The sequence below is a fragment of the Acomys minous genome, assembly GCF_964271855.1.
Source record: "Acomys minous genome assembly, chromosome: 16".
Lineage (NCBI taxonomy): Eukaryota > Metazoa > Chordata > Mammalia > Rodentia > Muridae > Acomys > Acomys minous.
In genome coordinates, this window is record NC_140498.1 from 4,076,139 (window position 1) to 4,094,266 (window position 18,128).

The 18,128-nt window shown below is 50.9% G+C and overlaps 1 protein-coding gene across 2 annotated transcripts in view; it reads right to left on the minus strand.

The window, feature by feature from the left end:
• Positions 1-4,175: 4,175 nt before the first annotated feature.
• STX8 (syntaxin 8) overlaps positions 4,176-18,128 on the minus strand; it is a 224,184-nt gene continuing 210,231 nt past the window's right edge. For both annotated transcript variants that reach the window (XM_084761869.1, XM_084761867.1), the window contains one exon: positions 4,176-4,348. In XM_084761869.1, the coding sequence (XP_084617995.1) occupies positions 4,281-4,348 (68 nt within the window). In that variant the 3' untranslated portion in view covers positions 4,176-4,280. The remainder of the gene's footprint in view (positions 4,349-18,128) is intronic.

An 18,128-nucleotide genomic window follows, 5' to 3' on the forward strand; every position in this document is an offset into this window, starting at 1 on the left:
CGCAGCCCATGGCTGAGGCTTAGTGCTGAGCAGGGCCTGGGCCTGGGCCAGTACCACGCAGCCACCAGGAGCTGAGCTCAGTGGTTTTGGAGATGCTATGTTTAAACTTCCAAATAGTTGTGATTTCTTGACTGAACAACAGGCTGGCGCCCTGGGAGGGTGTGTTGCCATGGCCCTTTGACCTGGCTCTGTTCTGCACCTGGTGTTTCTGAGGACAAGACACACCTACAGGTCTGGTCCAACCCCTCGGCAACGTGGACTTTTTTTGTGTCCTGGCTTTGAAGGCAGGAAAGCCTTCCCTTGCTGTAGAGTGGATGGGCAGCTTGAGGATGAAACTGTTAGGTAAACCTCCCCTGAGCTGTGGGGAGCTGGGTTCCAAGCCAGGACAGCCAGGTACACACGGGGACTCTGGTGTCCCAGTCTATTTCAGAAATGGGTCCTGGTAAATGCCAATGCCTGGTGAGGCCGAGAGCACTTTCTGGTTGGCTGGCCAGGCTGAAGAAAGAGCAAGCCTTGTCTGCAGTATCAGACTCCCAAGGCCAGCTGGGGCTAAGAGTTCCATGACTACTTGGCAGTTTGATACTCATCTTTGGTCATTTTAAGCCAAGAGTTCAGTTCTCAAGGACTTTTCATGATACAGCTTTTTTCTCTCCACAAAGCTGTCTGTGTCTGAGTGTGCTCTGACCCCCTCACAGCTGGGCTCTGCGCTGGCAGGAAGCACACTGTTGATCAGAGGCACAGGAACGAACTGAACAAGTCGCTTGCCTCCTAGGGCCTTCCACCTGGCTTGGGAGACAAGGTGTTGAAATCTGTCCAGTGCTAAGAAAACAGAATACAAGCAAGGCCTCTGCTAAGCGCTGGCCCAAGGTGGTGGGAAAAGCTGGAGGAAGATGGGAGGAAGCCCCTGGGTAGCTGAGCAGACCTCATCAGGGCCTGGGGGCCGGTTCTGTACAAAGACCAGAGGCTTCCAGGGAGGGCTTGCGCATTGGTGAGGCTCACCCACCCCACCTCTGCATCTCCCAGGGACAGTGCCTTCAATGAGGACGCCCACCCAGGGTAGACACACCCTGAGGTCTCAGACTAAATAGAGACATAGAAGAACTTTGCCAAGAAAAGTGAGAGAGAGAAATACTGAACGTGGATGGCTTAACCCATTGCTTTATCAACCCGGAGGCTTGGCGGGACAGCAAAGCATTCTGGATGGAGGTCAGGGCCTTTAGTTGTTGGCACATAGTTGGCAGGAAGCTTGTGAAATCCCAGGGTACAGTAAAAGAGGGGGGAGAGAGGGGGGAGGGGGAGAAGGAGGGAGGGAGAGAGTTTGGTCTTATGGTTTAAAGAGGTAGGAAGATAGACACCTCTTAAATTCATCAGGGTCCATATGAAAGCTGCTAATGCCATTCATTACCTGAGGGAGCAGGGCAAACAGCTGTCTGGGCCAGCTGCTGGCCGTTCTGAGTAGTGAGGATGAACAGCTCTTGAAGCTGAGGGTCAGGTGGGAACTCTGAAGCAGCCTCGTGGTAGGAAAGCCCCAAAGATCCAAACTCAAGGAGCCAGTGGCCAAGCCCAGCAGACCGGCTGGCAGCAGGCAGCACATTTAAAGGGTGCAGGAGTTTTTGTGTCGGATTGACAAAGGCCTGGTGGATGCTGTGTCTAGGCCCAGGCATTGCAGATCCGCTGAGGAGGCTGTGTTGGGGCTAATGACAGGTAAGGTTCAGTATAATTATTAATAATCATAAAGTTCAGATGGAACAAAGTGCCGGTTGTACCCAGGTGTCTGGATTTCTTTATATGGTATCCAGAGTTAAGATGCATATAATTCATAATCAGTTAAGCTAAACAGATCATATGCTGTTATTTTAATAAGGTTTACTTTCATTGACAAAGCCCCTGAGAAAGAAAAGGGTGTCCTGGCTGCTTTGCCTCTCTGTGTTCTGTGAGCGGTGCCAGAGAGACTTAGTCGGCCAGTTCCAGGGTGCATGAGGCAGGTGGCAAACCATGCTGGCAAGTGCCGCTCTGTAGGAGCCATATTACCTGGGTTTTGTGACAGCAGGCTCTCTGGTACACCCTACTCAGCCGGGTATGCCTGGCTGCTTCTGGTCTGAGAAGCATGAGAAAGCCATTCTTCAGGAAGATTGACAGGGGAAGAGTCTCCCTGCCTGCAGCGCCAATGGCTGGGACCTCAGGTCTTTACGTTGTAACCTTCCGGGCAGTGTTCCCTCTACTCTGCGCTGCCCATGGGTGCAGAGAAGTGAAGTGACTTATCTGGGGTCACACAGCTAGCAATGTTCTGACTGGGCCTACAGCCCATTCAGCCGAGAACAGAAGCTACTGTGTGCAGACATGGGCCAGTGTCTTCCTGAAAAGGGCTTTCAGTGCAACTGAGCCAGGCCTTTGTGGCTCTGGTTCAAAGTGTCCCACGAGTTGCCGGGGCTTCGTGCTGAGCAAGTCAAGAGGAGGTGAGAAAGTTAAACAGACTATCAATGCTGCCTCTTCTGAGCCCTGAAGTTGGAGGCTCCAAAGAGATGACACTGTTTGTACAGATTTGGGGTTTCCCACAAGACTGGATGATGATGCTCTGCAGATTCTTGGTCTTACATCGGATGATCCATTAGCAACCACCCTGCCCTGACAAATGTGTCCCAGGGTACACTGCGTCTTAAAGCCTTGGCCTGCAGTCCAGCAAGGCTCCTCTCTTCCCAATCATGGGACCTTGACACAAGCCCACTCTTCTTTCTCTCCAGTCTGTTCCTCAGAGCAGACTTCACATCTTCTCTGCCATTTGCCGCCCCCTGGCATACCATGCCCCCTCCATCCTGCTAAGTCACCTCCTAGGGCCTTTGCGTCCTCAGGATCGCGGGCGTCTTTGGTCAAATCAGCAGAAAACTTTGCCCCCGCCTGGCTTACTCTTACAGTTTGAGCACAGAGGAAAGCAAACGACAGCATCCTGAGCCATGGGACACCTGGTTAGCCTTGGGTTACAGAAAGAGCCCCTTTTTCAGGCGAGCCAAGTGGCATGCTGTGCTGTGCTTTCTGGAGTGAGTCAGAGTCAAGCAGGTGCCTAGACTTCTGGACCCCTGTCTAAGTGACACCAGAGCACTCTTCCTGGTGCCTGACTCTGTCCAGCCCCAGGTTGCGTTCTCTTGAGGAAGGTCACAGGGCTTGTCTTGCCTCACCAAAGCCAATGCTATGGCTAGAGTTCTGTCATTAGCCATAGTTCTTCCTCCTGTGCCATGATAAATCAAGGCTAAGCTGCCCACTGTGCTATCTGTACAGAGAGGAGAAAGGCCCTCAAGATTCAGAACTCCCCCACCTGTGGTCCCGGCATCTTTTGCAGTCGGTTCCACTCTTGGTTCACTCTTTCTGCAGTATGTATGTACGTGCCCTCACCCTGGACACACATGGCTGTCAGAGCCGGTGGAGAGGCTGGATAAAGGCAGCACTCTCCTGCTTTTTAACCACACTTTCATCTGACGGCTTCCTACCTCAGTCTCTATGGCTTTCGGCTCCTTAGAAAGGTGTTAATTTTGTCTTTTGTTGTTGTTGTTTTTGAGACAGCATCTCTCTATGAAGCTCGGGTTGGCCTCAAACTCAGTGATCCAATTGCCTCTGACTCCTGAGTGCCGGAATTCAAGACGTGAGCCACCACATCTGGATTATGTTTGTTTAGGAAGGCGTCAACCTTGAAGAATAAGTATGTTGCTGCAAAATATAAAAGGGTGCATCTCCAGATATGAAGATGGTCCAAAAACTTCAGGGCAATATAGCTAGCACTTCTAGGAGTCTGGGCTTTGTTGGCAATTAAACATGGCCGACTGTTATATACTTAACACATGTCCACGTGGCTACGCCTTCCATATGGCTTTTGCCTCACTCCTGCCCTGCTATCGGGACATCAAGACACATAATCACCCACTTATTTCCACATTGGCATGTGACTTCCCCAATGCAACCAGCCACCAAGGCTACACATTATATGCCTGGGGATGCTCAGTACACAGGGGGTGGCTGCTGGAGAATCCACTGGCAGCTGTGGGGCAGTGACCGCTTGAGGGACTTCTGGCTAGCAACAAAAATCACTAAGAGAAGGGCCACAACTGGGGCCAGTGCCCTAGGAAGCCCTCCAGAGCTGCTCAACTCTGTCCTCTGCCGAAGCGAACTGACACACACCAAGAGCCTGGGGCGGTGGAAAATTTATTGAAAGCAGGTGTTGTGTACCAAAAGGGTGCTGGGCTCTTATTCATCGCTGGCAGGTGTCACAGCGGGTGGTCCCTTTATTGCTATCAGTTGGTTGGCCACACTGCAACGACCACAATAGCCACGAGCAGCAATAAAATCACCATTATCATCCCTGCAAAAGAGAACAGAACACGCCTCTTTTAATGAGCTACACCAGAGAAGAGCATCACAAGCCAGAAGCATCGGAGAGCACAGTGGGCACAGCTCTGGCTACGCAGGCCAGTGGACACAGCAGGCCATGGCCACGTTGAGAGCTGTGCCAATACTCCTGGGTGGCAAGACAAAATCCTGGAAGGGCCAGAGCCAGGCCTCAAAATTTGGCTATCCTCTGCACACCAAGCTCCTAGCTCCCAGCTTTTCAGTGCCTCTCAGGTGACAAGCGTGGAAGCTGTGGACGACTGTCATCTTTGTTACACGACTCAACACTGCTGAGCCACTGATACAACAGAGCGCCTAACATTAATAGGTCACTTCTGCACTGTCTATTTTTGTGCAGCTTATGAATGAATGGTTTGGGTGCTTTACTCTTTGAGACAGGATCCTGTGTGTCCCAGGCTGACCTTGAACTGACTTCGTAGCCAAGGTTAACTCTGAACTTCTGATCTTTGTGCCTCCAGCTTCCACGTGTTGGCATTACAGACGGGTGTCACCACACCGACAAGGAGACTGTAATGGAGGGTCCTGCACACACTAGGCAAACAGTCTACCAACGAGCCACACCCCCAGGCCACTTTGATATTTTTAAATAGTTGTCCGAAAAGTGAAGGAGCCGTAACATTCTGTCAGCAGTCTCTAAAGCCAACACCCTTTCCTTTTTGTTTGTTGGTTTTTTTGTTTTTGTTTTTGTTTTTGTTTTGAGACAGGGTTTCTCTGTGTAATAGAGAACTCTCCTTGTAGACCAGGCTAGCCTCATAGAGATCTGCCTGGCTCTGCCTCCTGAGTGCTGCTGAGATTAAAGGTGTGCACCACCATGTCTGGCTCCAACATTATTTCTCATTTGTTCCTTCGTAGAAGTTTGTCAGCCCCTGTTGTGTTGCTGGATTCTAGCTTTCAGTCTTTCTTTCTTTCATCTAGGGATTTCCTTCCTTTCTTCCATGTAAACGTGGCTATGCACAACAGTTCAGAGTGGGTTCTAGTACATATTTTCAGCTAACATTTCAACAAGTTTGCAGTGAGAAGGTGTGTGCATGTATGCTAACATTTTCATATTTTGGAGTCTCGGGAGATCATCATCTTTTAATTTGCTTCTGTCTTGGGAAGCACTTCTGGTTGCCTGAGAGCTCCCTGTGGGCAGGAGTGCTCCCTGTGGGCAGGAGTGCTCCCTGTGGGCAGAAGTCCCACTACTTAGCTCTTCTGCCTCGAGTGCAGCTTGTGATTGAAAATCTGCTCTTGGCAGGGGTGAGGGGTTTACACCATGCAGTATTAGGAGAAGGAAGAGACAACAGCGTGATGCTGGGGCCAGGCTGACAGGACCCACAATGGGGCAAATTCTTGCGCCTCCAGGGCCTGGAGTTTGCCTGGGAAGAGGAGCTGATTGCTTAAGAAACATGTAGACAAGCCAAAGACGGGTGTGGTTACCACAGCTCTCACAGGCTTCCAGCAGCAAGCTCTAATGCACAGCTGCGTACAGCAAAGGCTTCTCCAGAGGCTGGGGTGCACAGTGGTCGAGATGCCACAAGTCTTGAATTTTCAAGTCAGGGTGATGATGAAAATGGTGAAACACACAATGAGGAGGAAGGGACGCAGGAAGGACGCCACCTCCCAAGGCAAAAACATCCATGGGGTTTCAGTTAGTACGCACTACAGGAAGAGGCCTTGAGCTGATACGGAGTACCGCAATACCAGACCAAACCTGCCTTGCTCCCGACAGCCAGTCTCCCACAAAGCTGGCGGAGCTGTCTTTTGGGAATGTGAATTTGGTTAGGTGGTTTCTTTGCTAGGAGCTCTCCATCGGCTCCAACTGAGGTCCAGACTACAGTAGCCTAGAAGGCCATGTATGACCCGCTGTCCTGCAGCCCCTGTGAGCTCCAGCCATCGGGCATGCTGAACAACTTCTGCCTGGCGGTTCTCTGTCGTGTCACTTCCTGGAGATCTGCTTGGTGACCTGCAGCCATTGGTGCTTTCTACGGCTCCACATTTCCAAGTAAGATGTAAGCACCATCACTTTTGAAGTGCTGGCTCCCAGTTGTCTCTCTCTTCCCCTGGAAGGTCGGTGTCCACAGAAGGGACTGTGCCTCCCCATTCATCACTGTAAGACGGGGCTTAATACGAAGCCGGCCACAGAGGCACAGTACACATATGATAAATGAGGAAACACGCTGAATGGAAGGGCACGAAGAGACAGTCAGATATAGGCAGATTAGTGAATAGAGAAGAAGGAACTGGGGAAAACGTGTCAAATAGGAAGTTCAAAAGTAGCCCATACTAGCTAACAAATACCACAGAGACATGGGGGCAGCTCCTTGGGATCTAGAAGTTTGAAAAGGACAGGAAGTTTTGGCTGAAGGGGAAGGGCCTATGAGAGCTAATATCAATACAGTGTTGCCGTTAGGTGCTGACGTGTCTACTACAGAAACTGAGCTAGATCCACAGCACCTCAGTAGCAGCATGCTGGGGTACGCACGCACAGACGCCCACGCCCACGCCCACACGTACACACACACACTTGAAGGGAAGCGTACTTCCCTCTTAACACCTTAGACAGTAAGTTGATAGCATGTGAGAAAGGAAGGGCTTATCCAAAGATGAAAAGGGAACTTCAGCAGCAAAGACAAGTAAGACTTTTGTATTTTAAACACGTTCAGGCAAACACAAACCCTCTGAGAGAGCATTTCCAACAGGCTTAAGTAAACAGCGCTAGGTGGGTCAAGGAAGCCAGCTGCACCTTTGGGATCCTCTGGGCCAAGGAGATTTGACTTAGTGACCCTTGCTGCAAAGGGTGACGACAGCTCCAGCACCTTTCTAGAGACGTCCTGGAAGTGTGGGTCCTTTCAGTTTGGGGTCAGACCTAGGCACCAGGCTTGGGGCTCAGTTCCAAAGGTGCATTGCCCGGATCACTGCTGTATAGTTAGTCACTCTCAGTTCTATATACAAGGACGCAGAGGTTCTGCAAGGCTGTGTGGGGATCCAGATGGGTCTGCTCTCAGCTCTCCTCTTAACCCCTTCCTAAGCCCACCCAGGGGTCCTGACACCCAACAAGAGCACAGGGTTTATCAGGCAGTAGAGGCTTTTTGAGGCAGAAAAATTAGGATACAATTTCTTTTCTTCATCTTTTTTTTTTTTGTACCCTCTCTCCACTTTTTATGGTAGAAAAAATTTAAACACACAAACGGGGTGGGGGTAGGGGGGTCAGTGCCTGGCAGGGGGGATATGAACCGTGGGCTTTAACAAGGACCAGTTCTTGACCAGCCTGCTTCCATCTGTGCCTTCACTGGCCCCTGTGGCCAGAGGTGGGACTGTGGTGTATCTCGCCCACAGACTTGTAGAAAGAGCCACTGAGAGATGAACGTGACCACAGAGGGCTTGGCAGAGACAGGCCAGAGCCCCCAGCTCTCTGACATGGAAAGTGAGCCTAGGTTTGCAGGATGGCCCCTGGAACAACCTGAGCCACACTGAATCAAGTGTCAAAGACTGAAATTGGGGTTGTATTTCCCCCCCTCCTAACAGCGCTCTGGCCTCAGGGGTTCTTATCATCCATCCCTAGCTGAGGAAATGTTTGACATTTCAGAACAAAACTGACAGTGGAACTCCTGGGCGCCTGCCAACTTCTAAACAGTGAGCACTCTGGGCCCAGCCCTAGCTCAGAACACCTGTGAGGCTCCTGCTTCGGGCAGGCCGGGTAGCTTCCTCTGCGCTTCACTCAGCTCCTGCCACGGCACTGCCGGCACCTGGCCAGGCAGATGTTTGCTCCCAAGACACAAGGTGCCAAGGGTTACAAGAGTAGGGGAAAAATGTCCATTTCCTTTGGTCAGTTTACCAGATGAGTACCCAACACTTAGGATATTTACAAGTCTAGCACATGGCAATTTAAAATAAGCTAATAGGCTGGGAAGGGGCAGTGACACGGTGGCTTTGGAACGGAGGCGTGTTTTCTAAAGATTGCTCATCTGGATTAATGGCCCATGCCTTTTTCCAGTTAAACACTGGAAACCAGTGAGTGGCAGCGTGTGCTGCCAACACGCTTGTCACAGCAGAGAGCAGAACACTGCCCTTGGCGTTCACTGCATGGGTGAGAAGGTAAGTTTGGAGGTCAGTTTTTCTAGGGAGTAATAGCCATTTCTACCCCGGAGCAGCAGGGTAGTGTGGGAAGGACCCATACCAGGAGGCAAGGAGGGGTGGGAAGATGCGGGACAGCTGGGAATGCAGGGCACCCTTGTCCAGTTCTTTTTATCTGGGTTTGTCACAAAACAAGCAATCTTGACAGCCTGCTACTTGTTCTGAACCAAAATCCACATTCTCATTGCCTGCCTTGTGTGCCACACGGTGAGGAGTCAGGGGCAACAGGCCAGCCCTCCACAGCCAACCACCTGTGAAGACGAGACCCCCGTGACTAACGCCCGCAGTGGGTGAGCTTCCCCTCACAGTTGTGCTGTCAAAGGTGACATTTGCTTAAGTATTAACCAGTTGGTTCTTGCAGATCAAACATGGATTTTTAAAATATTTTATTTTATTTTTGCAACAGACTCCTGAGCCAAAGGTGGGGACTGAGCAGGACAAAAGACAGAACCGGGATATTTGTTTTTACAAGTTCATGTAAATGTCTCCCAGTACTAGGTAAATAAGCCAAGAGCAGAGAAGGTTGTGGGGGAAGGGGAACATGTTTGCTTTTTGCTTTTTGGATTAATCGACAGCTGGAAAATGCAGCCTACTGTGACGCAGTCTGTTCCTAGCCTGCTCGTGGTGTGGCCACCACAGCTATCCACCAACGGGCCTCACAGCTCAGTGGGCAGAAGGGCGCCCCCATGCCTACCTCGTATTCTTGATACTTTACCCCAAGGGTGCATGGTGACCGCCTCCAGTAGTGTTTCCATTAGGACACAAGGCAAAAGTCTCCCCAAGTTTGGTTTGCTTCTTGTCTGACATCCAAGGCATCACTTTGAGCTTTCCTTTCTGTGTCATGGCTTCAGGTGGGGCAGTAGTATTCTCTGTCTTGAGTGTGTGAGTGTGTGTGAGTGTGTGTGTGTGTGTGTGTGTGTGTGTGTGTGTGTGTGTGTGTGTGTGTGTGTGTCTGTGAGAGAGAGAGAGAGAGAGAGGTTTTATGGGCACTCAAGTACAAGTGTGTAGGCCAGCTTCAGGTGTCATCCTCAGGAAATACGCACTCTCATTCCTAAGACAGGGCTTCTCACAAGCATGGGGGCTGGTCATCAGAAGTGCTAGGCTGGTTGGCTTGTAAGCTCCTAGGATTCACTGTCCCCCTCCCTCGTGTTAAGATTACAGGCATGTAGCCGGGTGGCAGCGCACGCCTTTAATCCCAGCACTCGGGAGGCAGAGGCAGGTGGATGGCTGTGAGTTCAAAGTCAACCTGGTCTGCAGAGTGAGTTCCAGGACAGCCAGGCTACACAGACCCTGTCTCGAAAAACAAAAAATGATCACAGGCACACACTATGCTCTTGTTGGCTTTGGGAATAATCGAACTCATGTTTTGAGCCTATAATATTTTATCAAGTGAGCTATCTCCTTAGCGCTCGCTGCATCTTTGCTATGGAGACCACACTCTCCGCCTGCTCTTCCCACCCACATTCCTCTTCCATTCTCAGCTGACTGCAGAACCACAGGCTCAAAGTTCATTTAGACATGGTGTCTTCCATAACGGCTGCTCAGCCCCACAGCGCCAGCCACGCCTCTCCTGGAGACCAAGAAACATCCTTGAGGCCACATCCGTACAAGGCCAATGCTCAGGAAGGACAGGTCCTTTATCTTTAAGTTCTTACGTTACAGATTCCCGCCACCTCCCACCCAGGTCACAGGATGGCCAAGAGATTATGCAGTCTGATGTGATAGAGGGACACAGCCTAACAGTCAGGGATACAGGACTGCAAAGTCCACCACTGGGAGGCTAAGATGCCTGAGGAAACTGTCTCAGCTCTGAGTTTGGTTCTACTGCTTGTAAAATGAGCCTACAATGCCTGAGCATTGCAGACATGTTAGGGGGATTTGATAAGAAGGAGGACACGAGGTTTCCAGAATGTAACTGGCTCTCAGTAAATGGCAGCTTTGCCAGGAAACAGTGGGCATTCCTGTCTACGCACGGCCAAGAACAGTGCACAGGAGATGCTCCATGTCTGTGACGATCCCACAAGACAGCCTGGGTCAGGGTCACAGCACCCATTCCAGTGAAAAGGAGGGGCAAAGGCAGAGGGACACCTGGGTGGCATTTGGTGGAACCAGAGACCGACTCTAGCCGGGCGGGGCCATGGTGACGGTGACCAGGAAAGGTTGGAAGTTCACAGTGGAATGTCTGGCAGCATCTGCCTCAGTTATTAGCGGCAGGAAGGGCAGCTGTGCTGGCTGAGGCCGCTGAAGGCAAAGGCAGGCAGAGCTCAGCCAAGGGGACGCCAGGTGAGAGAGGCTGTGAAAGGCTGAACCATAAAAGTCTTGGAGGAAGTGGAGGTCAGAGCCAGGGCACAGGCTGAGGATGGAGTTACGGTAAGCGGGAAGGGACTGACTGTTAGACCCTGGGCCTTGGGGAGGAGGTATGGGAGGAAGCCGGGGACCAGGGAGCCTGGGAAGTGTGGCTATTTGGGTATAAACAGGGGTATTACTAACACCAGAGACACTGACATGACAATAGCCACACAAGGAGAACAGAAGCCACACATAAGAATAAATAAACGTACCCATGACTTTAATCTCAGCACTCTAGAGGCAGAGACAGGCGGCTTTCTGTGAGTTCAAAGCCAGCCTGGTCTACAGAGTGAGTTCCAGGTCAGCTAGGACTATATAATGAAACCTGTCTAAAAAGAAAAGAGAAAATAATGTTTTCCAGTGCCCAAATCCTGCTTCTCACTTTACAGGGCTACCACTGGGTGGAAGAGTGGAGACTGGTGCTCCCTACGGGAGCCCCGTGGTGGTAGCCGGACAGCAGCAGAGCTGCCTCTGGGCAGGAGGCCCGACTCTCTGGCTGGGAGTGTCTCGGAGCTGGGCTCAGCAAGCTGGGAAGTCCCAACAGGAGAGTGCAGCCAATGGTCACTGGAATCCCTGGAGAATGAAGGTAGCACAGGATGGTATGCGACACACAGGTGACAATGTGGCGCCTCAAAGGACCACATAGCACTGGGCGTGGTGGCGCACGCCTTTAATCCCAGCACTTGGGAGGCAGAGGCAGGTGGTTCGCTGTGAGTTCGAGGCTGGCCTGGTCTACAAAGTGACTTCAGGACAGCTAAGGCTACACAGAGAAACCGTGTCTCCAAAAACAAAAACAAAAACAAAAACAAAACACACACAAAAGGACCACACAGCAAAGCAAAAATTTGGCTACCATATAGGACCTGCATTTGCTTTGGTTCTAACAACAGAAACACTGGAATTAAACTGTTTGATCTTCACTCTGTCTCTTGGTTGTGTCATGCCGAGCAGAGGTAACAAACAGGCCTTGCGGTTAGAGGGCACTGTGGTCTGAGGACCATGCAGAGGGAAGATGGCAGCCTGCAGACAGACGCCTTCCTGGTCCCTCTCCAGCCTCTGCAGGCAGACTACCCAGTCCCTCTCTACGCAGCCTCCCCAGGGTCATGAGGGACACAGACACGTTTCCTGGGGCTTCCTGTGGTCTTACCAGCACCTGGCACACAGTTGCTGCCTTTACTTTTAGGAGAGCACCAGCCTCCTGAAGGCATGATGCATGATCTTTCCCCAGACAGTTCTTCAGAAAGGCAAGGCCAGTGGCTCCCAGTGGCACCCAGGGGCGGCTGTGCTTGATCTGTGCTGAGGTGACTCTGAGAGAACAGAAGACACCTTGCTCTCTCTTCCGGAGGCCCATGCCCACCTGGAGCAAAGCCCCTAGTGCTGACAGCAGAGCAGAGAGCCCTGGCAACGTGGAAACAGAAACAGAAGAGGTGACAGCAGTTACAGAGACACATCTGGGGGCCAGAGGGAACAACCTCTCTCGGCAGGAAGTGGGAAGCAATGAAGCCACCTGAAGTGGGGGAAGGGGAAGGAGAACTGGCCTAGAAACAGGAAATTAAAAGGAATTTAGACTGTGGAGCAGAGGAGCTGGAGGGCAGCCTAATAACGGAAGGCAGGCTCTCTGGATCCAGGGCCCAGCGCTTGGCTCAGCGTCAGGTAGCTGTGGGGCTGCGCTCTAGGCCCCCAGGCCATGGACTGGACAGCAATTGGTCAACAGAGACTCTGTGTGAGCACTCGCCTCGCTGGCCAAAAGTTAGGTCACAACAAGAGAGGAGACTTGGTCAAAAGCTGTTCTAATGTGGAACAGGAGCCCTGCCCGGAAGCCAGATGTGATGGCACATGCTTACAGTGCTAGCAGTGCTCTGGGGAGGCTGAGGTTACCTTGGGTTATATAGGAGACTTTATTATATGTTTTATAAATACTATCCTAAAAAGGACTTACTCAGGAGGGCAACCCGTGTCCACAATGTTCCCTGAGTGCTTACTACATGGCAAGACACACAGTTCGTCCCTCATGGGCCTGCCAGTCTCATGAGGGCAGCAGGGCACAAACTCCAATTCTACCAGCCTCCCAAAAGCAAGCAGACTGCTATAATGATGCTTTCTAGAGGGAGTGAGCGAGAAGTTGGCCATCAGAGCTGCTTCCTGCACAGAAAGTGCTGACGCTTCCAGGCCCTATCTGTGTCTTAAAGTGTTGTTCATTTCCTGTCCCTGAAATAAGCTCGTCTCAACACTCGCCACGGTTCAACAGCAGCATCCAATTGCACATAGATAATCCTTCGCATCGGCAATCGAAAGCAACACATTACGAGTTGTCAGGGCAATAAGTTAAAGTCAATTCTCTGGCGCATCAATACTTGCTAAGAAACATCCCCTGGCCGTGCTGCGCGCTGCCCCTGGGAACGCAAATCTGTCTGGCAGGGATTCAACTGTCTTGGAAAAGCCAGGCAGGAATAATGTTATAGATATCTTGTTTTGACAATTCCCTCTGGACTTCGTGTCAAAAGATTTCTAGATGGTTCCAGCCAGGCTATAGATTCTCTACAACAGACTCCTTCACTTGTCCTGCTTAGTTAGACCAGGCTGCGCCACCTGGCACTAATTAGGGACACCTGGCAACGTGACCCAAGGGCTCTGCTGCTGAAGTCCTAAGTCGGGGCAGAGGCTCGGCGTCGTCACCCATCAGTGCTGAGAAGCAAAGCACCTGGACAAGGCGTCAGAGGTTACGAGATCTGAGGAAAGTCCCCGAGTTGCAGACCCCAGGGCAGCATTTGCGAGGTGGCCTAGTGGCCTGGGCTCTTCACCCTGACCCTGCCTCTGTAGAGCCAGTGGACATGGTGGCCTTCAGAAGAGTCACCAGGTACCTTCCTCCAGACTTCTGTACTCAGGATGGTGCACAGCTGGGGCTCAGGTTACAGTCGGGGACGCAGTCAAGCAACAACAGGCCATAGACTTAGCCCTGACGGTTCTAGCACTTGCCTTGGGCCTGATCTTCCCTTCGACCTGGTTGGCCAAACCATCCCGTCTGCTAGGAACCCCAATCACTCAAATACATTTCATAGCTTTTCTTGTTTTGTTTTGAACCTAAAAGAGCCAAAGATATTCCTCCTGCTTGTGGCCAAGCTCCTTCAGCAGGCAGATCGACTACAGGAATAATTGAAAAAAAAAAATCTAAGCGCAGCATGTAAGTGTTTTCTTATTACCCATTTAGTCTCAAAAGGTGGGAGGTGTTGCTCCTTGGAGCATGTGGCATTGGGCTGCATCTCTGGACACCAGCTCCAAACAGAAATTGCTGATTTAAATGCAGTGGCACTTTCCCCACCAACTCCTTTTCTTTCATAGTCACATATCCTATGGTCTGTAAATGTTGTCTAATAAATGTCATAGATGCTGTTTGAAAAGTCAAGATGTAAAAAAAGACAGGATCCAGCTCCGGGGCCACAGGTCCTCGGAGTAAATGTCAGGGCATTCATTACAGCTCAACCTCTGTAAACGCAGCCAACAAGGAAGCGCCAGATGAGCAGACCAGTTGTTGGATCCTTCCTTCTCCAGGGCAGCAGCACATGGAGACCCCTGAATGGTTCAGAGAGGTCCCAGGCGACTGCATGAGGTCCCTTGTCATGACCTCGCCTTTAGCAAAGGCCATGTCCACTAACTTCAATGGTGCTGGGAGCTTTACACGCACCTTGTATTTGCTATTACATCATACACTCAGCTGCTCAATAAATACTTAAACAAATGATAAAGGTCCTCACTGCCGGCCTGGCTTGGTAGGTTAAAAACTGCATAGCTAGTCTCTGAAAGTCTGTATTTTACACCTACAGCAATGAACAGAGCAGACCAGCAAACTGCTGCCCTCATGACTTGATGGTGGGGGAGGGAGAGACGGGGAAGGACAAAGATAAGCAGATACCTCAATGTACTAGAAGCTATCAAGAGCCATGAAGGAAAGCCTCTTCTCTCTGTCCTGGTGGGCATCTAGGCGGTAGCACAAAGCTGTATTTATTTATTTATTTATTTATTTATTTATTTATTTATTTATTTTCCAGGCTTGAGGTGCATGCAGGGAGGAAATGCTAATACTTTTTAGAAATTAACCATCCAACAATGGGGCGTGGAAGCATACTGCAGGTAAGATGAGGGTGCCTTCCCACGTGGCATCGGGAAACTTCCAACCTTAAATGTTAACAGCAATGGAAGCTTAGAAATAACACATTACGAGAGTTTCGTGGAATGAAGGGTGATGTAATGACAAGTGGAAGCAGACAGGGAACTTATTATAGAATGCGGCAGAGAGCTGGAGAGGAAGGCCTCGTAGGTGGATTCCAGCACTTTCCAGGATGGGAGTCAGGCGGGGAGCTGGTGCCTGCTTGGTCTGTGGGGGACACGGGGTCTTGTATGAAGTGGGGAGCGGCGCGCTGTTCCTTGTGTAGCTGCTGTCCGTCAAGCGGCCCGCTGTGGCTGTTCTGCAGCTAAATGAGAACTGTAGGTCTTAAGTTGATGGCTGCTTCTATTAGAGGCCGTTTCACTTCCTCACAGTGCTGGCGGAGAGCTGCAGAGCGCTGGGCACCAGCTGGTCTCCGAAACCGAGAGGAAGCCAGGCTGAGGCGTAGAAGTAGGATGAAGTAACATATGCAATATGTCACGCTATGTTCGGAGGACCTGGGGTAAACGCATTCCTAGTCCTGTTGGGACGGCTAGTGCCACTTCCAAAGCTCCAGGTGAAAGACACTCTCTGTCACCCCGCAGGCCACATCTGCCCCACCTAGCCTCAGTGTTCCTTTGGCCTTTAAGGTGACATGAATTACAGATGGAACCAAGGGCCACAGTGGCAAGGACAGCTGTTAAAGGCTATGGGAGAAAAGAAAAGGAAAGGCCGCCGGGAGACCAGCCAGACGCCTTTCACGCTAAAAGCTAAGTCTTTTTTCAAATAACTAGAACACAAGTTATAACTATTTGTCGTGGCTGTGAAGCTTGATCCCGTCACAGAAAGAGAAGTATCCAAAAGGCCGCCTTACAGTTTAAGTGGTCATCCTGGAGCACGCTGAGCTCTCTCGCCCACTCATTAGCTTCATGAGTGGTTGTCTCTTTCCACCTGGACAGCGAAATGGGAGGTCCACGACACACGCACACGTGCAGGAATGTAAGGCCTCCCTCTGTGCGCCAGGGGAGACGGCAGCAGAGAGCCCTGTGGCGAGTACTGGTCAGCCACGTGCCCTTGGGCCTGACCACTCTTAGCAAAACTAGAGCTGCCTGCCAGGCTTTTCTTGAAAACTTTCTCTCCTTCACTCTTCCGTGGCTTTATCATGAAAATAGACTTCAAAATGTATGTACAAACTCCTCTGACACTCTGCGTGTGTATAAAAATGACTAAATAAAAAGCCCGTTCGTGCAGTGGAATTCATAGTCCGTGGGAAGTTATGATTGTTTAATCTTCATCTTCAACATGACTGGATTCAGAATCATGTAGGATTAACTGTGGGGGGGGGGCGGATAAGAGGGAGGACCCACCCTGAAGTGGCTGGCAGCGTCCTATGGGCTGTGGTCTCAGACTGAAGAAAGGGGAAAGAGGAGAAAGCCAGGCAAATGTTGGCATTCCCTCCCTCCACTTCCTGATCCGTCCAGATGTGAGCGGCAGCTTCTGCCACCGTGCCACTGGCAGGATGGACCGAGGCCTTGAAAGCTCTGAGCCACAACATGTCCTTTTCCCTGAGCTGCTTTCCATTACGCAGCTCATCCCCGGCCACAGAACAATAACTAATCAAACAGGGTGTGTGTCTGCATGGCACCCGAGCGCTCTTCTCCCTACAACTGAGAAAGCAACTTTAATGCTAAAGCTACGGCGAGAAGCTGGCTGGGAGGAATGGAGTGAAACCACACCTGGCTGGCTTCACTAGCAGGATGAGCTACCAGCTTTGTGAGCTCCGTGGGACCCAGCATGACAACAAGAGGACATTCCATCTGTGTCTAGGGATGATCATGGGAAAGAGATCCTTTTTTCACAGCAGCATTTGAGCTTAGGGGCCAGTCGCAGAAGTCACAGGAGCAACAGGGGTCCCAGGCATCAGGGCTCTCCTGTGAGCATGTGGCATGGATGCAGGCCTCCCATACTCCAGAGTGAAGGGAAGGGACCTGTCGGTTCATCATGGGGGACTTGCGATGCTGCTGCCTCTGCTCATCCATCCTCAAACACTCTTTACAACCACTAAGGATGCCCTCCTATGAACAGGATGTTACCTGGGAGCCTTAACACTTATTCTCCACGCAGGAAAGCTTTTGATGATGTTGTAGCAGGAAATGCCAAGTGAAACCTCAGAGCTAGAACTGGGAACCCTCCAATCACCTTCGTGGCCTGAGACATACACCTCGGGTAAGTGCCACGAGCAGACTAGACAGTCTGTTGTTTGTCTGTCTGTCTGTCTTTTTTCGTTTTCTTTCTTTCTTTTTTTTTTTTTTTTTTTTTTGGTTTTTTGAGACAGGGTCCTGGAACTCACTCTGTAGACCACGCAGGCCTTGAAGTCAGAGATCCACCTGTCTCTGCCTCCCGAGTGCAGGGATTAAAGACATGTGCCACCACTGCCCAGATTAGACAGTGTTTCTATTGAGCCTTCTAGAAACACAGAGACGATACCAGGTCCTAACTGCTAGGATATGGCTAGCTTAAACACCTGGACAGAGATTCTGTCAACAAAGAGGGTTTAAGGTGGAAGGACACACTGGATCAGAGCTGGAAGGCTGGGAACAGCTGTGTCTGGGGGAACAGCAAGAGGAATGCTTGAGTCACTTCAGAGGACTGGCAAGCAAGGTGGAAGTCTTTTCCTCTACTTAAGGGGGGTAGGGGTGGAGGGTGGGGCCCTGCAGCTCCTGGTGGCACATGTGCTTAGCATGTGTGAGGCCCTAGGCTTGATCCCCAACACTGGTGAAACAAACTAATAAATGAAGACATTTAATGTGCAGGGGACCTAAATAGGTCACAACTTTATGGTTACAGTAAAGGTCGCATTGGTAAGAGACACATGACTAAGTGTCATACCAACACCAGGATGTGCCAGTCATGTAACATGGGAAAAATACAAGTGTCTGCCTTGTGAGACATCATCTGTACATTCTTTGAGACAGCAGGCCATGCCTTCCTGTGACTGTGCCCTGAGTGCTACCATGTGTGCACAGAGGTCCTATAACCTCATCCTGTAACTACTGATGAGAGTTCCCTCATTGTGTGGCTTCACTAGGTCACTGGGCAAACAGATGGTGTATTTGTACACACTAAA